The sequence below is a fragment of the Xenia sp. Carnegie-2017 genome, unplaced genomic scaffold (assembly GCF_021976095.1).
Source record: "Xenia sp. Carnegie-2017 unplaced genomic scaffold, XeniaSp_v1 HiC_scaffold_25, whole genome shotgun sequence".
NCBI classification, from domain to species: domain Eukaryota; kingdom Metazoa; phylum Cnidaria; class Anthozoa; order Malacalcyonacea; family Xeniidae; genus Xenia; species Xenia sp. Carnegie-2017.
The window spans coordinates 2,088,992-2,107,961 of record NW_025813488.1 but is presented as its reverse complement, the minus strand read 5'-3'; the positions used below and the strand labels follow the sequence as shown (position 1 = coordinate 2,107,961).

The 18,970-nt window shown below is 36.5% G+C and overlaps 2 protein-coding genes across 3 annotated transcripts; one reads left to right on the top strand and one right to left on the bottom strand.

Annotated features, from left to right (window-relative positions):
- The first annotated feature begins 375 nt into the window (after positions 1-375).
- Positions 376-10,874, top strand: LOC124452732 (mitogen-activated protein kinase kinase kinase 2-like). Its single transcript, XM_047003327.1, has 19 exons — positions 376-863; positions 2,429-2,520; positions 2,974-3,014; positions 3,082-3,376; positions 4,025-4,047; positions 4,146-4,362; positions 4,936-4,974; positions 5,122-5,160; positions 6,246-6,319; positions 6,493-6,584; positions 6,991-7,077; positions 8,054-8,188; positions 8,327-8,475; positions 8,806-8,931; positions 9,394-9,523; positions 9,597-9,667; positions 10,078-10,181; positions 10,273-10,437; positions 10,527-10,874. Exons 1-19 carry the CDS (start codon positions 842-844, stop codon positions 10,597-10,599), a joined length of 1,974 nt encoding a protein of 657 aa, XP_046859283.1. The 5' UTR covers positions 376-841; the 3' UTR covers positions 10,600-10,874.
- Positions 10,875-16,554: 5,680 nt separating this feature from the next.
- LOC124452733 lies at positions 16,555-18,266 on the bottom strand. Of its 2 annotated transcripts, XM_047003328.1 has the most exons (3): positions 17,795-18,266; positions 16,998-17,062; positions 16,555-16,854 (listed from the first exon to the last, which is right to left on the bottom strand). In XM_047003328.1, the coding sequence occupies exons 1-2, from the start codon at positions 18,168-18,170 to the stop codon at positions 17,043-17,045; spliced, it is 396 nt and encodes a 131-aa protein (XP_046859284.1). In that variant the 5' UTR covers positions 18,171-18,266; the 3' UTR covers positions 16,555-16,854; positions 16,998-17,042. The 2 variants fall into 2 exon arrangements, 1 of the variants encoding a protein (XP_046859284.1); XR_006950857.1 differs by lacking the exons at positions 16,555-16,854; positions 17,795-18,266 and adding an exon at positions 17,233-17,541 and having other exon boundaries at positions 16,895-17,062.
- Between the last annotated feature and the right edge of the window lie 704 nt (positions 18,267-18,970).

Genomic DNA, 18,970 nt, shown 5'->3' with positions numbered 1-18,970 from the left:
TAGATTAGGGATTAGTAAGAAGTTGGCATGTAATCCGCTCCGCTTGATTAGTTGAATGAATTTTAAAATGGACGTCAGTAAGTTCTTTGCGAAGGAGGCGATCGCCCCCTGATTATTGAAATTTCTTTCCGGCAGGCAAATTTTAACACTCAAATCTGCGAACTGCATTTTAAGAAAAAAGACAACAGAAAAAGTTGATCGCTCACTGCACGAGAATGAAACATGAAATGTATGGGTTAATTACTTATTTTATGCTACCACCAATTTTCCAGGGTGTTTGAAATGAAAAAATTTTATCTTGTTTTGTCACTCCCCCTTCTTTTATCCATATATGGTAGGAGCATCCTGCTGTTTATTCAAGTACAAAATACTCAGTTCGCAGCAGTCGTTCGTGCATTCGAGTTTATTTTAAAACTTTGTGTATAGATTCAGTCACAGAATATATAATATATAATAATCTACATGGTTTCCCCCGATTTGGCAGAAAGATATCTTTACGGCGTTCGTAGCAGTATTGTTGTTGTAAGGTTTGATAGAAGTGTGTGTTGTTTCGAGAGGGAAATATCGCTCATCGACGGTCGTCGACTGTAACAAGATCTATTCATGCAGACGATTCTTTTCGATTGCTCAAAGTGAACATAGTTTTGCTTACAGTTTATCATCGCAAGCCTACAACTTCAAGTGTAAAATGTTCATTCGTCTCTTCGCCGTTGTCTAACTCAACTCGAAGAATCGTTGTGCTCGCGAAGTCAAAGATTCTTTCTCTGAAATTTAAGCACGTACGAATTGCAAGCAGTCGCAAATTTTTTCATAAAGCTATCGGAATGAGCGCGGAAGATCTATGAGGAACTCCAAAAGCATGGGTTAGTATATAGTTAGATTTGCGAAGATATTTTGCCGTATACTTTGTACGTTTCAATTACGGTCTACCTCATTGCGAAGTATGTAAGTCCTTTCAGTTAAAAAGAAATACCTTCTCAGAACAATAGATTTGATGGGTGATCGTGTATTATTTGTTATAGCGACGTACACATCTCATATTTTGTGCTTTTATCATTACGTGCATGTAAGAGGAAGAAGGGCTTACTGTTAAAAAGTAATATCGAAAAAGCATGCTTCTATATGGCAAATTTTGACATTCAGATATTCTCGAAAGTATACGCAATATTGCATCTACGGGATTTAAAGTCCTTGTACATTACATTCCGCTAACTTTTCCTCGTTCGTGATCCTTAATAGATGTTGAAAAAAAAACCACTTTAGTGAGCAAACCTTTATTATTACCCAGGGCTGTCACTTTTAATTTGACTTGCGTTCGCTTATGTAGCAATTTACATGGTAATTCTGTTATAGTTGTGACATGTTATTCATGGCCATGTTCAAATGGATCAAAAAAGTTTTACAAGTCGCTCAGGCTTATTAAACCTTCAAAAATTCAATTGCTCTTGGCTTGCCGTGTTTATTTATGCTGTTGTTTTGCGTAATTACATGGTATGAACGACAAGAATGCATAATAGTCACTGTTGACTGTTCATGTGTGTGAAATTTTTTAACCATGGGAAACTGTTACAAACATCGACAAACATGTTTTTAGCGACGAAACTGTCGAATCGATTTGTATTATACAGACGGTCGATTGTATTTCTATTTTGAGCATATGACATCAAAATGCGTACAAAATCGCAGACAAGAACAAATTTGCAATTCGAGACTTTGCATATTTATAGCGTTCTTACATCATGTAATGTTTTTTGATTTTACTGGTGAAGTGTTAGAGGGCTGAATGAGCTTTTAAGTATCTAAATTATACTTATGCCAATGGGGTCACTTTAGAAATTTTGTAAAACTTTTCATGGGTGTGAGTTCTTACTGTACAGTGTACTCGATGCAACCTAACTGTCTGCCTAACTCATTAAGATTTGTCAAATTTATGTGATGAACTCGGGAGCTATGTTTTTGCAGAGTCTTATCCCAGTTAGAAATGAAGAAACATCCACAGCTGCATGTGTTATTAATCAATATCTTGGCAACTAGTTATTAGCTAAGGCAGCTCAAACTTACTCCTACTATGCAAATTTTTCAGCAAAATTATTATTAATTTCTTTGAAGCATAAAATTCCTTTCATTGTTTTTACAGTGATTGAACACAAAAAATATTTGCATTGTAGAAGTAAAAATAAATTGTCTTTGCTACTATTAGCAACCACAATATCATTGGTAGAGGCAAATCAATTGAAATTCATATCACTGTAATATATTGTTGGTAACAAGCTTGCAACACATACACTGCTAAACTGCTATGTGGCATGGACACAAGAATTCTTTTGCTTGTGAATTTGAATATCAGAGTGGCCTTATGAAACATTTCTGTAATCATATTCAACTCCATATTTGGGTTTTTTGTTTTGATCACAACTTTTATCTTCAGGAAGTGCTTCCCACGATTCTTATTCTGGTGTATTCAATGATATACCATCTATGAATAATTTTATGGCTCACGAGAAAATTCCAAGATCTCAGGTTAGTTGAACAAATGCATGCTAAAATAGTCATTTTGCCACAAAATGATTGATGGTTGATTCTCGACTGTATCACTGAGGTATTTGGCAATGTAGCTAGTTAAGCCTTTAACTTATATTTTGGTGGGCTGTTATCATTCAGTGACCTTAACAAGAGGGGCAAGGGAAACTCAGCAACCCCCCCCCCTCCCTCCCAAAAAAAGGGCTTTTTGCCCTCGCCAAAAAAATCAGGGTAAATATTAGGGGGGGTGATACCTAGTTGACTACCTATGTTACTAACAATCCCAACATTCCCACAACAAAAGTGCTCCCTCCCCCAAAGTTCATGTCTGGCTACGACACTGCGTGTGGTCGTGTGTATTCCGTTGTGCCTATCGAAATGTATGTGTTACAAAAGCAAGTTGTTTTTTTCTCATTCTTCCTTGTGTCCAAATCTGCTTTATGTCTATTTCAGAACGACATTCGGGTTAAATTTGAGTACAAAGGAGAAAAAAGGTGCTTAATGTTTAATACACTCCAGTTGCGTAGCGCGAACTTTTTACTAAACATAATATATTTTAAGGATCATTCCCGTTTCACGACCCGTGTTGCTGAACGATTTGAAGAGACGAATTTGCAATGCTTATGGCCACGATCTGACCATGAGTTACATAAACAACGACATTACGATTCCAATTAAGAAGCAAATGGACTTGGATAACGCCGTTGCCTTGCTCGACTTCAGTCCGCAGCTTACGAGCCTCAGGATATACCTTTCTAATGAAGCGGGCGGAAGCTTGATTTTAGTGAATAGTAGCAAATCCTTCAGGAAAAATCTGTTGAACAACAATGGTTTTTGGGGAGAGAGGATCTCGTGGGTAGGTTGTGATTTCGAGATTATAAATTTCGTCGCGTTTTCTTAAGCAAATCTATTTGTGCGTGCAAGGTTCAAGTCGTGCGTTTTTTCAAGGCTTCGTTTGATTGAGATGCGCTGTTTTCGTAACGTTGCACGTTGCTCTCAATTCTCAAAAGTCAAAGAAGAAAGAACGCTAATTCTCATTTTGATTGTCCGAATGCCATGAAAGCGATACATGTGAACGGATTTCATTAGCTAACGAAAAGATTTAGTCACCCTCAATGTAATTATTATTTTGTGCACGACCTATGGGAAAGTCACTTTCAATTTTTTTAATATAAATTTGTAATAAAGTAAATGGTTTGAACCCGGGAGTATCGTTACATGTTTGTAAATGTAGATCGTCCAGGTTGGTATAGTCCTGAGAAGGACTGTTTTTGTTGTTGTTGACTGACGTCTCGACAACCTTAGCGGTGACTCTGAAGATGAATAAATTTGTAATTTTAGTGAAATATTTACGTTTCTTATGCACCAAAGTCAGATACTGTATTTGCGCGTGTATATTCGCCTTATGCAGCGCCTGCACCCCCAGTTGAAAACCCTTTCTATATATATCTATGTATATTTTGTTACTTTCTTTGCTGAATATTTTTCACTTCTTCATTTGCAGAGGAAAGGTAATTCCAAGCCAAGGTAATTTTCTGTTTAGTTCATAAGCATTTCGAATAATAATAACAAATTCACGATTTTTGCGTGATTTAACCACTTTAAACGAATTTCAAATGTTTTAGGTCTAATTCCGATTCTTTGCCACCTTCCCATGACCCTCAAGACACCCCCGTCCTACTGTCGTCCACCTTTCACCACGAGCGCCATTATTCTTTTTCATCAGTAAGTTCCAATGGCCATTACTCGCCACCGGGTTTTGTACCCGATCCAGATTTCAGAGAAACACAAAACTCATTTGTACGCAATTCAGACTTCAGAGATTCATCCTTCTTCATGAAGGTTTGTAAAGTGTTATTTTCTTTTGTAATGCTTGCACTTGCCAATTCTCCCGTGAAGAGTATTGAAGATAACTTTTGAATAGTTTTTGAATGGTTTGCAAAACAAGTTACATAAATTGTTTATATCAAGAAAACGTGACGTGAAAAGAAATGGTGCCACGTTTCGGACGTCTAGCGTTTTCGTTTTTATGCGAAGCCAATATTTTTTCATTATTTTCAGTTAGATAAACTCATTGACTCACTGGCTATTTAATATAATTTTTTTCACCTCTTATTGAAAAACGTAACATGTCGTCCCCACCCGCCCCCCGTAATATGAATGGAATTGCTCTAATTTCCGGAGTGCTCCCACTTTCTAGTAACATGCTGCACTTTTCAGTGAGATTTGAACATTTGTTTACTCTTCAACAATACTGATGTGACAAAACAAGTTTTGTAGTAAGCACGCATTATACATTAAAACTGACCTCAAGCTCGGAACTTGAATTCCAGTACAAAATTACTAATCTCCATGTATTTACTTACGAAAAAGTTTGTGTATAGCTTCTTCAACGAAACATCATTTTTATTGCAGAGTGAAGGAGAGTTTGTTCCCGAAAGCAATAGTGTTCAGGTATGTTTTCTTTTGACATTCATATTGTCTTATAATCTTACGTTAAAACCACCAAAGTCACGAGTTCGTTGTTTTATAGTTCATCTATGAAAGTCAGCTTTCTATAGCGACTCAACTTGTTTTTACCAACGATTTTTATTTTCACAGGATAGATCCATGTTTGATCCTTTGAATCAAGTAAATCAGGTTCGTGAAGATGGTTTTCTGTATGCTGGCCTAAATTACATCTTGTAAGGATTTGGGTCAGCGGTCGGGGTATTTTTATCATCGAACTATAATACATGGAACGCTATGTAGAAATTAATTGAAGCCAAATATTACACCCAGACACGCGTGTGTAAATTGATTGACTACACACGCGTGTCTGGGTGTAAAATTTGGCTTCAAAAAATTATTTGGCTTTTGTATTACAGGTAGCGTTCCATGTATTTTAGTTCAATGGTTTTTATACTGTCCATGACGTAATGCATGCCAAAATAGTGAATTCTCTTCACAAACGAAGATAAAGGGTTTGATTTCATACGATGTTTTCTAATAGTTTAGCATGTAATAAAGTAAATGGTTTGAACCCGGGAGTATCGTTACATGTTTGTAAATGTCGATCGTCCAGGTTGGTATAGTCCTGAGAAGGACTGTTTTTGTTGTTGTTGAAAAAATGACTACCGCTAAGGTTGTCGAAACGTCAGTCAACAACAACAAAAACAGTCCTTCTCAGGACTATACCAACCTGGACGATCTACATTTACAAACATGTAGCTTAGCATGTGTGACTTCTACTTTGCTGGAAAGTTCTCTCACTGGAGTTAACTTACATCGTAATGAAATCTGTAGTGTTCAATACTCACTTCAGCACAATTACTAATTACACTGAGTTATGTAACTGTGACGGTGACGAGTCTCGATGATGAGACATAACGTGTCTTCGGCTGAAGTTTATTGTACTGTTTTCGAGAAGAAACATTCTTTCGATGGTTTAGAAATGTTTTTTGACCATGAATCGATTACGCTAATTCAATAAAGTCGCGTTTTAATTCTTCGTGCGGCATGGATGAAATTTCCATACTTTGTCAAAACTTTTTTTACCAGCTAAGAGTTCGGAAAATAAGCACGGCTGTCCGTTTTATTTTGCCGTACGGAATGTGTGCCTTCCACTCTTTATTACACAAGAATTTTTATCTTACGAATTGAAGATTTTGGTTTGAATTTAGTAAAGCAAATCTCATTACGGGTACGAATCTTCAATGATGATTATATTCTTGTATTTTTTCTAGGGAAACGTTTTATCAAGTCCTAGCTTGGGGGATTCCCTTGCAGAGTCTAATACGTCATTACAATCGTTCGAGAGGTACGTTTTTCCTTATACTTCATCTTAATTTAAACCATGTGGATGTTGACGGGGGGTAGGTCCATCTTAAATATTTTGGTGACATGTTTGCATGAACAATATTTTTTTCTCATGAGGATATTGCTCCTCGGAACAAGTCCCCCATTCTTTTTGAGCTGTATTTTCTCTCTTAGTTATAGTGATCTTTGTCAGCCGTTAAAACGATCGCGGCAAGGTTATGAACACATCTTGTCGACTTTCTCACAGGAAATGGACTTTTTATCTGGTTTGTTGTTTCATTCTGAATATATTGAAATTTGCATGTTTATTTCATTGACTTTATTTGGAAGGTAAAAGGTAAAAATTGACAAACTGGTATAGTTCACTTCATCGAAATTCTTAAACTCTTCCAGTTTGACCAACTGTTACTCGTACCACTCCACCAATTACTCGCGCCACTCCAGCAATAACTCGTACCATTCCAGCAATAACTCGTACCACTCCAGCAATAACTCGTACCACTCCACCCAATGCTCGAGCCACTCCACCAATTACGCGTTATCACATAAGTGATAAGTAAAATTGAGCTATTGCCGCTAACGCATTCTGGACAAACACACGCTTGTTGTATCTATAAGATAGACGCGAAGATTTATTATTGCCAGCGTTGCAATTATTTTTTGTTTTTATAGACTCCATTGGATCAAGCGACAGTAAAGCCGGGACATTTCCGAGACGGCATCATACTATCGCTCTTTGTAAGGCGGATTTGGCTGACGGTATGTTGCATGTATCATTTATCAGTGGAATTGATTCAATAATTGGTATTACCGTAACTTATCCACTGTTTATTTAACGATTTGATTTACACGTTTTTTTTCACTATAATTTCACTCTGCCATCAAAGATATTATATTTGCAACATAGCGTGTTTGTATATCCGAAGCAGCATAGCGTTGATATATTTTATTGTATGCGTGCTCAATATGCGCTGTTAACAGGTTGAAATGACTTACAAGTCACTGCATACGCGGATATATCATAAAAAGTATATCATTGAAATTTTCATTGAACTATGGTTTATCTATACATTCTTTATGAAAATGATGAAAATACAAAAATGCAAAATATTTAGAAAAGTTCACAAAAAGTTCACAAACTTTTAATGTTAATGTTAATGAAATGTTAATGAAGAGAGCACAAAGTTCACAAATCTGTGAACTTTGTTCACGATCTGGCAAAACTCGTTTATATCCACCCACATTATAAACTACTAATTACGTATTTCCTGTATCATGTCTATAATTACATCGACTTCGGAGAGCTGTTCGAATGAGCCTGAATGAGGCTGTTCGGATTCAGCGAGGCGTGAAATGATTTTGAGTCATTGAAAGGAGTAAAAATATTAAGCGCAAAATTTACAACCTTTTTTCTTAAGCGTCATAAGTCATTTTAGTTGTAATTTTCAAATCAAAATAAATTATTTGTTTTCATTTTTAAAGGTTTTGTGAATTTGCAAAGTCAGAGCATAGAAAAATTACTCAAATAAGTTTTTGTTGTGAAGTATTTAATCTTTTCCATTTGCCAAAATGATTTAGCGCTTCGCTGAATCCTGGCTACCCGGGCTCATGTGAACAGACCCTGTGTCCAGACGTGGACACAAAGATGTTCATATAGACAAAGACGTTCAACCTATAATGAGCTGTCTTCACACAGCTGCAACTTAAAAACTTGAAAAACATTTTGTTCGTTTAGGTAACCAAACGTTTCCTCGCATTCGCAAACCTTTGCCATTCTGGAATTCAGAAATGGCTTCTGGAATAACAAGTGCGAGCAGCAGTAGCAGTGGACTTGTTCCTGATATTGAGGATCGCAGATCTTCGAATTTATGTATGTAAAGAAAGACGAAACTTCCTTTTTTGTTGTAGTATAAGTTTAATTTAAAATTTTTCTTGATTTTTATTAAATCATTATCTTGCTTTAGCTGCATTTCGTATTATAATGTTATTGTTAAACATTTCGCCATAGTTGCCGCCGTCCCTAAGAATTGGAAACTTGGCCGACTGCTAGGTACTGGTGCGTTTGGTCAAGTTTTTCTGTGTCACGATACCGACAATGGTAGAGAATTGGCTGTAAAACAGATTGATACAGGAATAACGACAACGGCGCAGCAAAAAGTTAGTGGGTTTTTATTAGTGAATTCGTGTTGTCATCTGCGAATGCTTCGTCATTTGCAATACTGTTGTTATATGCTTCCTACTGAGTCGTTGCTCGAGCAGTTTTAAATGACCGCGAAATGGTAATTAGCCAATCACCAATGCTACCGCACTTGAAATATACATCTTCATAAGAAAAAAAGGTTATAGTTGACAGTGATCTTGTATCGAGCTTGTTAAACGTGTATTGTCGATCTAACTTTGTCGGCTGGAGTATTTATTATATTGTAAGAGGTCAGACGTACATGTTTCAAATATAAAGTACCAACTTGTATTTTTTGTAATAAATAGGAAATCAACACATTGGAAGTGGAAATCGATTTACTAAAGACTATAAATCACAATGCTATCGTATCTTATTACGGAACACAACAGACTGGAACAAGAATATGGATATTTATGGAGTACATGCCAGGGGTAAGAAAGCAAAATTTTTGTAGCAGAAGAATATAAAAAGAAATTCATGCTGTGAACTACCCACGCGATAGATTATTGAATTTTTGTTTCGCCAGGATACGCGTTACGTCAGGAATTTTTTTTTATTGTATTTTGCTGATCATTTGGTATTCAAATTATGAAAATTAAGCCTGGCTCCTAAATAGTCTATGATAGGACAGAGCTCTATCCACTGCACTAAAACGGCTTAATTGAGACGACCCAAACAAGTATAATGTACAGACACTCGCAATGTCGTCCATGGTTTAGAAGGCAATAGCTCTCTGTATTTTATGGCGACTGCGAGTGGTGACTATCGCAGAAAAAGTAGTTTGTTTCTAGTCTCTTTTGAGTAAAACTTTTTTGGTTTATCTGTTTTGAAAATATGCTTTATAACCCTAAGCAAAGAGCACTACTCAAAATGATTTCCTATTGTCTTCATAGGGATCTATATACGACCATTTAAAGCAACATGGTCCACTGTCTGAAAGTCTTACTAGTAAATACACGAGACAAATATTACATGGAGTATCCTATCTTCATTCGTATACCATCATTCATCGCGATATCAAAGGTAAGTTTCCACTGTTTGTTCAGTTTAATAATGGCACCATGTATTGATTAAAAATTCTTTAATCATTTTTCAGGAGCAAACATTTTACGAGATACAAAAGGCAATGTTAAGTTGGCAGATTTCGGTGCTTCGAAACGTTTACAGGTAAAACTAATAAGTTTGGGTCTTCGTTTTCTGTGAAATTGGAATCAGATACAGATCTCCAGCAGTGGGGAAACCCCTTGCATCACATGACAGCATACCTAATCGTTATTGAATAGATTATCGGCCTTACAATTTAGTCAGGAGTGCTTGTATTCATTATTTTTACATTTTAAATTCGATTGATCTATTAAAACATGAATGAACACATGCCAATATCTAGCCGAATGGTCAACGAAGAAATATGGCAAATTCCAGTTACTTGACCTCATAAAATCCAATCTAACAACTACATGGATATATCCACTTTATTAATCCGACACTACCACACATGATATAGAGTTTAATCCGACACGACAAACGACAAGCTCTTGGAAGAGTGCAATCTTTTTCAAATACGATTTATTTTGTAGACAACAAGCAGTATGACTGGATTCAAGTCAGTTCATGGTACTCCTTACTGGATGGCACCTGAGGTCATTAATGGCGCTGGCTACGGTAGAAAGGCTGATATTTGGTGAGTTTATTGCCCTTTATCGCATTTTCATGTTTTTGTTTGTTTTTGTTAAAGAAATACTGTAAAAATGTGAATGATGTTTTTTCGCTAGGAGTGTCGGTTGTACCGTAGTTGAAATGCTCACGGGGAAACCACCCTGGTCGGAATTTGAACCCATGGCGGCACTTTTCAAAATTGCCACACAGGAGACCGAGCCCGACCTGCCGCATGAGACTTCCGTCGAAGCTCGTGAATTCGTTGAAACAACCCTTATGAAGTAATTGAATTTTTTGCTTAGTTTTTAGTTTTCATTCAAATGTTTGCTGTGTGTATTTACAACTAATGGAACTTCTTTAATATTTATAGGGATTCAAATTCTCGTCCCAGGGCTAACGAGCTCCTTTCTCACATTTTCGTGCAAGAACAACCTAACACGTGATCAACGTGGATATCCGCTAGATTGTATTGTCGTCTTGTGCTATGCAGGGATATCTATGATCATGCGGGATTGAAATTTTTCGATCGTAAATTTAATTTGCATGAAAATAACTTTCGTTATTGATAAATATAGTTTTAAATAGTTTTATAGACATATATTTTGATATTTTTTGTAAAAAGAAATTAATCACCATTGTATATAGAATAAAGAACAGATTGCATGAAAAGCAGCCTGTTGTAATCGTCACTGTAAATAAAATCAGTGTGATAAAACTATATCCATCAGGTACAATAGGTAATCCTCTTCTATCAAAGTTTACCCCCACCTCCATGCGAGTTTCGGCGGGAAACATGATGAAGTATGAACATTGTCTTCGCTTCGCATGTCTTTGTGTTTGTGAATTTTTAAAAAGGTGTTGGTGGTTATATTTTACATCGAATGGACTCCAAATGGCCACAGAAGTCTTCTGAAAGGTGTTATGTGTCAAACAGTTGAATTTTGAAGAGCGAGATAGTAAAGTGACGGATATATGAGCGCGTCTTGCGAACGTCCTGGTTCCTCGTGCATTTGACTATTGTGCGACGACAACGACAAAAATCAACGTTTGCTAACACGCTCTACTTTCATGGCTAAAATTATGAGCCAGGGATGAAAACGAAAGTAAGCAGTTCATTACATCTAAATTTTTGAATTGAGTCACGTATTGAACGAGACATAGAGTATTTTTTTGTGAGGAAGCAGACTGATTTTAATAACATGGAAAAGATTAGTATTTGATACAGCATGAAAATTTTTAGTGGTATATACTGTTGGTAGAATCGACAGGGCCAGAGTAACCTTTCTTGGACACCTAGGACCAACCTTATGGTGATTATTAGTCCTTGTTATGTTCTCTACAAGTTGGAAACAAAGGCAGGCATGCTGGAAGTTGAACTTGTCCCTAAACACCAATTCCTCAATGTGGTTTTGTAGATAGAACAGTTGTGCATTTTTGTTCGACTGTCTTGTGACTCCTGTCATTTTTAGGTTGTTGAGCTAAGAACTTAAACAAAATTTTTTGTAAAAATTGTTGAACATCTTTTGCACCTTTCAAAAGCCAGTAGCAGAGGCGTAACTAAAACATTAATTGGGGGGGGGGGTGCATATTCATATATTCTGTTATGTCCTAATGATTTTTTTTGAAAGTGAATTGAATTTCAAAAGAAATCATTAGGGCACAACTGAATACATGAATATACACTCCCCCCCAATTTACGTTCTAGTTAGGCCTCTGACCAATAGCCATATATTTTATGTCTTGAGATTATAACTGCCACAGCAGTCCATTAATAATATTTGTACTAGTTTTGTAGTCATCACTTGTATAATCAGTTGAGCAATTTGACTGATCTAGGTGGGCAAGGTCTTGACTACAGGATCCACCCCTTAAACCGGCCCTGAGTATTAAACTGGCCAATCAAGTTGTGCTAGAGAGATAAAAAAGTTAAATATCTTTGTTTGATTACATGGTGAGATAAAATTGAAAATGTCTAGATGTGGTTTAGAATTGAACTGACTGCTGGAAACGGTTGATTTTTTAGCTGACAGGAGTTGAAAGGAGTGTCATCGACTGTCTTAATTAGCTGCCTAGTTTAATTTATGCATGAAAGTTAACTCCTTGAAACTTGAGAAGGAGTCAGAACTTGGGAATGAGTTTTAGGAAGTGAATGAACAAAACAAGAAAAGTAAATTTTGTTGTAATGCTCAGCAGAAGCAAGAAGATAGAGAACTGTTAAGATGTCTGGTGAGAAGATAAAAAAATAATGTTAACAAAGAAAAGAAAAGAAAATCTGTAGGGAAATGAAAAAAAAAAGAAGTGAAGAGATTTTGGAAGTGTTGGAGTAGTTGATGTATGTTGATGTATGGAGTGGGAAGAGTCTACCAAGAGTTATAAATAACAGCAATTGCAGTTGTTGATGTATGTTGATGTATGTTGATGTATGGAGTGGGAAGATTCTACCAAGAGTTATAAATAACAGCAATTGCAGTTGTTGATGTATGTATGTTGATGTATGGGGAAGATTCTACCAAGAGTTATAAATAACAGCAATTGCAGTTGTTGATGTATGTTGATGTATGTTGATGTATGGAGTGGGAAGATTCTACCAAGAGTTATAAAATAACAGCAATTGCAGTTGTTGATGTATGTTGATGTATGTTGATGTATAGAGTGGGAAGATTCTACCAAGAGTTATAAAATAACAGCAATTGCAGTTGAGAAAACAACGCGGGTACCAATCTCCTTTGAAAAGTAGGGGTGTGGACTGGATATTTCAGGGTATGGTAGTAGTTTTCTAATGTGAAATCATTGATTTTCAAAGAACATATCCTCCCCCCCCCCGTCCGCACAGTATATACGTCATTGTGCAGCAGTAAATTCAGCTCTAGAACAGCAGAAGCGGTAGTTTAAAATGCAAGAACAGATAGTAAGAACGTAACGTGAATAGTTAAAGCGATATCAGAATTTGTAAAAAATATCGAATTGTTCACCCCGACCTCCTTCTATTTCATAGAATTCAAGTAGACATTAAGACGTTTATTCTCTTCGACTGACAATGTGGAAATTCTTTGAAAACGGTGAACAAGGTCATAAACAACACAAGTAAGGAAAATGCTTTAAAGTATGCACGAAACTTCGATGCTTTAAGCCGCCCGCAGTGCGTAGCAAACTCGTTAATTGGGGCAGAAATTCATATACGTATGCTTAATCTTTGAACGCAGATTCATCGCAAAGAGCAAACATTTGAAGTCTCAACAGACACACGCGAAATCGAGATGTTCACCATATATAGGTCGCGTAAAAGGACTGGGTCGATTACGTAATTCAATCGTCCCAGTTCCCTACATACTACTTTAACCAGAGATATACTTGCGCAAAGCGTATATGAATAGCAAAAATGAGAGCTCAACTAATAGCTTAGGAAGAACAGCCTCAATAAACGTTTGACTTAGAGGACGATTTGGTTGGACTTCGGTTTGACTTCACTATTGCTAATAGGCTTTTAATATAGACGACGAGCTTGTTTTTTTTTGAGAATAGACATGTTTTGACATCTCATGATGCCATCTTCAGTATAAATGAATAATTACATAAATAATACAAAGTTTATATTAGAGTAATATGATACAGTGACATAAATATATAAAGATGGATAGATTATAACAATAATAAGGAATCGTGCAACCAAAAAGCAATCAAAGTGCAGTCAAAAAGCATTTAACATGGATAAATTATAGGAAAAAAACACTAAAGATGGATAAATTATAACAATAATAAGAACAGTGCAATCTAAAATTGAACAAAGGAAGTTATCTAACGAATTGACGAAAACAACAGAATGCTTAAAAATTATCCTATCCTCTCTCGACTGGAGTATCTTAAACAAAGCTCTAGAAAAAAATACAACCAAATACCTTCAAAAGACAAATACCACACATCGGAAAAAAGTAATCTCACGAGGAACTGAACTCTAGTATTCACACACAACGAGACGATAACCAATCTATCATCACACCAATTAAAAGACGAAGAAATAGAACTCTTAAAAAATGGTCTTGGATTCAGCATTAAACAATTACGACTCAACTCAACCGACATTCTGGCAACATTCAAAAAATCCACCAAACTACAACACACAACATTCACAATCAAGAAGAGTACTCGCATCTCAAAACAGAGCTGGCACGCATCGCTCACTCGTGCATCTCATCTTATCACTCGACACCAGCTGACTTCAAAAAACATCGCATCCTTAGATCATTCGCAACAATCCAAACATTACGTTTCGACAACCTTAGCGGTAGTCATCTTCAGAGTCAAATGAGGAGTAAACGTCAGGTTAGCCGTATTAGTTATCTGGTTCTTACGTCATTGTATTGTGTGTACAGGAAATGTGTATTGTCATTGTGAATTAGTGTGAAGTGAAATATTTTATTTTTACTGTATTGTGTGTACAGGATTTACGTTTCGACAACCTTAGCGGTACAACAATCCAAACATTATCATTCTCAAACTGGACAAAGGCAACGGCGTTGTAATCATGGATCGTCAAATGTATCGTAACTCCTGCCATAAAATCATTAACAATAGAGCAAAGTTTACCCCACTTAAAGAAGACGTCACACTATCACGTGAAGCCAAACTGCAACGACTGTTAAGAAAGCTTCTAAAGAAAGACTCGATTAACAACAAAGTTTATAATGATATCTTCCCCAGAGGTTCTCAACCCTCACGCTTCTATGGCTTACCGAAACTTCACAAGAAACGAGAACCAGAACAATCGCCTCCACTACGACCGATAGTTTCATCAATTAACGCATACAATAATAATTTGGCGACGTATCTTAGTTCTCTACTAACACCATTCATACCAGATGTCACTCCAGTAAAGATTCTTTCACTTTCCTCGACGACTTCTCATCTTTCAACTCATCAACTTCTTGTCACAAATTCTTCATCTCCAACGGCGTTGAAAGCCTGTTTACTAACATACCACTTACTGAAACCATCAACCTAGCAATTGACGTAATATTCACTCACAACCCCAGGTTCAGTATAAACAGGACAGACCTCACACAACTATTTTTAATAGCAACAGTACACATGCATTTTTTATTTGATGGGAAATTTTATGACCAGACGGACGGTGTTGCGATGGGTTCTCCCTTAGCACCCATACTTGCCTACATTTTCATGCGCTCACATGAACGAAACTGGCTAAGTAATTACAACGACACTAAACCACTATTTTACCGCAGATACGTTGACGATCCTTTTTTGTTTTACTAACGAAACTGAGGCCATGAAGTTTTATAATTACATTAACACACAGCACGCAAACATTAGATTTTCATTTGAATCTGAACAACAAGATCAACTGCCATTTCTTGACATTTTACTAACAAAATCCCATGACAGCTGTGCAACGTCTACATATCACAAACCAACATACACAGGACTTCTGATGAACTATTTTAGTTTCACATCACTTTCATACAAAACCGGACTTATACCCACACCAATCGACAGAGCATACAAACTTAACAACACGAACAATGGCTTTCGACAAGACAAAAAACATCACATCCACTCATACGAAATCCTTCCCACTACACTTATTAACAGAACCGTAAAACGATATCACAACAACAAACATAACAATAACCTCAAACTGGACGCCGAAACTCCTGACACGACGACCACGACCAACACAAACGAAAATTCCACAATAAAACTCTTTACTTTAATACAAATGATCGTAATAAAGTGAATGGTTTGAACCCGGGAATATCGTTACATATTTGTAGATGTAGATCGTTCAGGTTAGTAGAGTCCTGAGAAGGACTGTTGTTGTTGTTGTTGTTGTTGTTGATTGACGTTGCCAGAATGTCAGTCGAGTTGAGTCGTAGAGATTTAACGCTGAACCCAAGACCATTTTTGAAGAGTTTTAATTAGTTCTTCGTCTTTTATTGGTGTGATGATAGATTGGTTATCGTTTCGTGTTTGAATTGTAGAGCTCTGTTCTTAAGATCACCTTTTCCGATGTGTGGTAATTGTTTTTGTAGGTATTTGGTTATGTTTTTTTCTCGAACTTTGTTTAAGATACTCCAGTCCGAGAGAGGATAGGGTAATTTTTGAACTTTCTGTTGTTTTCGTCACTTCGTTTGATAACTTCCTTTGTTCCTTTTTTCACATTTTGATTGCACTGCGTAGTAATCGTTTGCGCATCGCAAAGCTATCTTGGTTGTGGACATTTAGAAGTGGAAAGCAAAGAAACTTTGTCAAATGTCAATTACTGGAAACTCCTTGCACAAAGAGTGTCTTCACATCCTTAGAAATTTGAAGTTTTTGTTGATTGTTACACGCTACAAGCCCAAAATCTTTTTTCCCTGGATTTCTCTCTGAGTTCTCTTAACTTTTTCCTTGGTTTGAATCATGCAAAGTTTCTCAAAATTATCTTTCCTTCGAGCGTTTGCTTTCAACCAAGTGCGCTGTAATTTCCTGTTACGAAGTGGTAAATAGCTTTTATACTTGTTGAAACATCATGTTAAGGACACCTCACTTATGTGCAGTGAAGAAAAAGGAAACCACAAGTTAATTAAGACTTTCATTCATAATTTCTGTTGTCAAGTTACTCCCGTGAACTGAATATTCCTTTTCGCAGTTCTCGTCAGGTTTAGTTTTGCAGTATTTTCTCTTCTTTCCTCGATAATAATCTGTTGATTGTCAGAAATATAACTATTAGGCTGTGTTGAATGTGTAATTCTCGGCTATACTAATACCAGGGACAGTTTGTAGTTACAAAGATCAAGGTTAAAGTAAAATCCGGGACTGCTGTTAAATGCATTTATGCAATTACCCCCTGGTGTGTGTTACATTCAACCACTGCATTCAACTCTCCTCTTCATCTTTCTTCACGTTGGCCTGCAATTCATAAACGTTCAAAGTGTTAGAACTCATTAAAAAATGGTACAGAATAGAAATCACTTCAACAGAACGCAATAATAAAATGATGGAAAAATAAGATAGTAAATGAATTCGACGAGTATTTAATGGCTTTCATTAATCCATTGAGACCACTTCTAGACACCTACCTAGTCATTATCCTGTTTTATGTGTAAACGACCTTGAAACACGTGCAAACAGTAATACCGGCCCTAATAGTTTTAGCTTTTTAATTATCGTTCCCTGTCTGTTCTTCCAGTTTTCATTATATATATGTCCAGGTTTCACTCTGTAAGCAATACATATAATAATAGCATGTTCACCCTACTACCAATATCATATATATATGGTGATAATATATGCTTTTCTTCACTTTTGTGACTCTTTGCATCGAACTAAAACACACTTGAGACGCCGGACCAACAGTTCTTATTGACGAAAATTCTTGACTACTTTAATTTACCCCACACTGAGAGCATTGAATTATGAACTTTCAACGCGCAAGCATGTAAAATTGAATGTCGATAAAAGTGCTGTAGTGTATCGGTATGTAGTCCGTTACTTTGGTATTTATTTTCTTTCAAGGTTAATGTTTATGATTTTTAAAAAAGTATTCTCGAGTTTCCATCATTTATTAAACTGTACATGATGGAACTCTTTTAAATATTGTGAGCTTTCGAGCGTTGTGCTAATGAAGTTTTTCAAATTTACCTGTTAGTTTAGTTTCCATAGAAAACCTTTTTCTTATTGTTCTTTCTTTCATCGTGTCAGATGACGTAATCAGTTCTTTATCTTTTTCATCGTCGTCTTTTTGTGATTTGGCATCACAATTATTGTCTTCCACGATTCTCTGCCAGCAATAACGGCCAGGCAGCGGTTTCCCCGCTGCAAAATCAAAATTATATTCCTCTTTCTTTTTCCTCAGTCTTTCGTTATTTGCCTCCGTCGCTTCTCGGATAAGATCGTCATGATTCACAACGGTTCCAAAAAGATTCCTACATACCTTACGACTTGGTGCGATGTCTTTCTGTGCAATCGGAATCATATTTGAATCCTGTTTTGAGCTTCCTTGTTGCAAACTAACCATTTTGAAACCGATACGCTTTTCCGTTACGAAGCGGATACGTAACGAACCAACGATCGAACTTTCGATTTAAATGTGCTCTTTGTGTGATCGGCGGTTTTATTTTATTGTTATGCAAATTATAAGGAGCTAATTTATGGAAATTGCTTCCCATACAACGGGGCCACGAGGCCCTATTGTCTACGACGCAGCTTCGTAGTGTTGTGATCTGTGCAACATCTACGTTGCTTATTGTTGCCATATTTTTTGTTTGTTTTAGTTCATACACGTGAACACGTGTCACTGGGTCTTACAGCTTGTTTCAACGTCATTTATCGTGCATTATCTCTCCTCGCTGTATATGCTCAGGAGCGGATTTAGCTATTCTTGTGTTCTTGTATTCTTGAAACTTTTACAGTTTGTACTTTATAACAAAAGATTTGTCTATATTGATACAAGAGCACGCTGCGGTTTCGTGCTAAGATTAGATTATTGTTGTAATACATTATATATGATAGCGGCTTATTTTAAATTCAAAATACTTAGGAACAACGCGCAACATTGTATATTTTTCTTTGTTTGTTCATACACTTACACACGTGTCACTTGGTCTAACAGAGCCCTCTATTCGTAAGGGTTGGGACAGCGGGTCAGGGGCGAGCGCGGAGCCGCTATTTTCGTTTGAAACTGTGTTAAATTGGCTCATTGAGCAAAAGAATGAAGCAATTCCGCCTTGTTTAATGGAAATTTTAAATAAATCGGAAACCACAGTCAAGCTTTTGGCGTTTTTGTGAATAATCACTGCAAACCAAGCTCAATTTTAT

Bases quoted from the DNA above. Each gene is read 5' to 3' on its own strand.
- LOC124452732 (XM_047003327.1), top strand. From the start codon at position 842: ATGAGGAACTCCAAAAGCATGG. The intron at 4,048-4,145 runs GTAATTTTCTGT...CAAATGTTTTAG, and splicing joins AAAGGTAATTCCAAGCCAAG to GTCTAATTCCGATTCTTTGC. The intron at 8,932-9,393 runs GTAAGAAAGCAA...TTGTCTTCATAG, and splicing joins TTATGGAGTACATGCCAGGG to GGATCTATATACGACCATTT.
- LOC124452733 (XM_047003328.1), bottom strand. From the start codon at position 18,170: ATGGTTAGTTTGCAACAAGGAAGCTCAAAACAGGATTCAAATATGATT. The intron at 17,063-17,794 runs GTAAATTTGAAA...TATGAATTGCAG, and splicing joins TATGGAAACTAAACTAACAG to GCCAACGTGAAGAAAGATGA.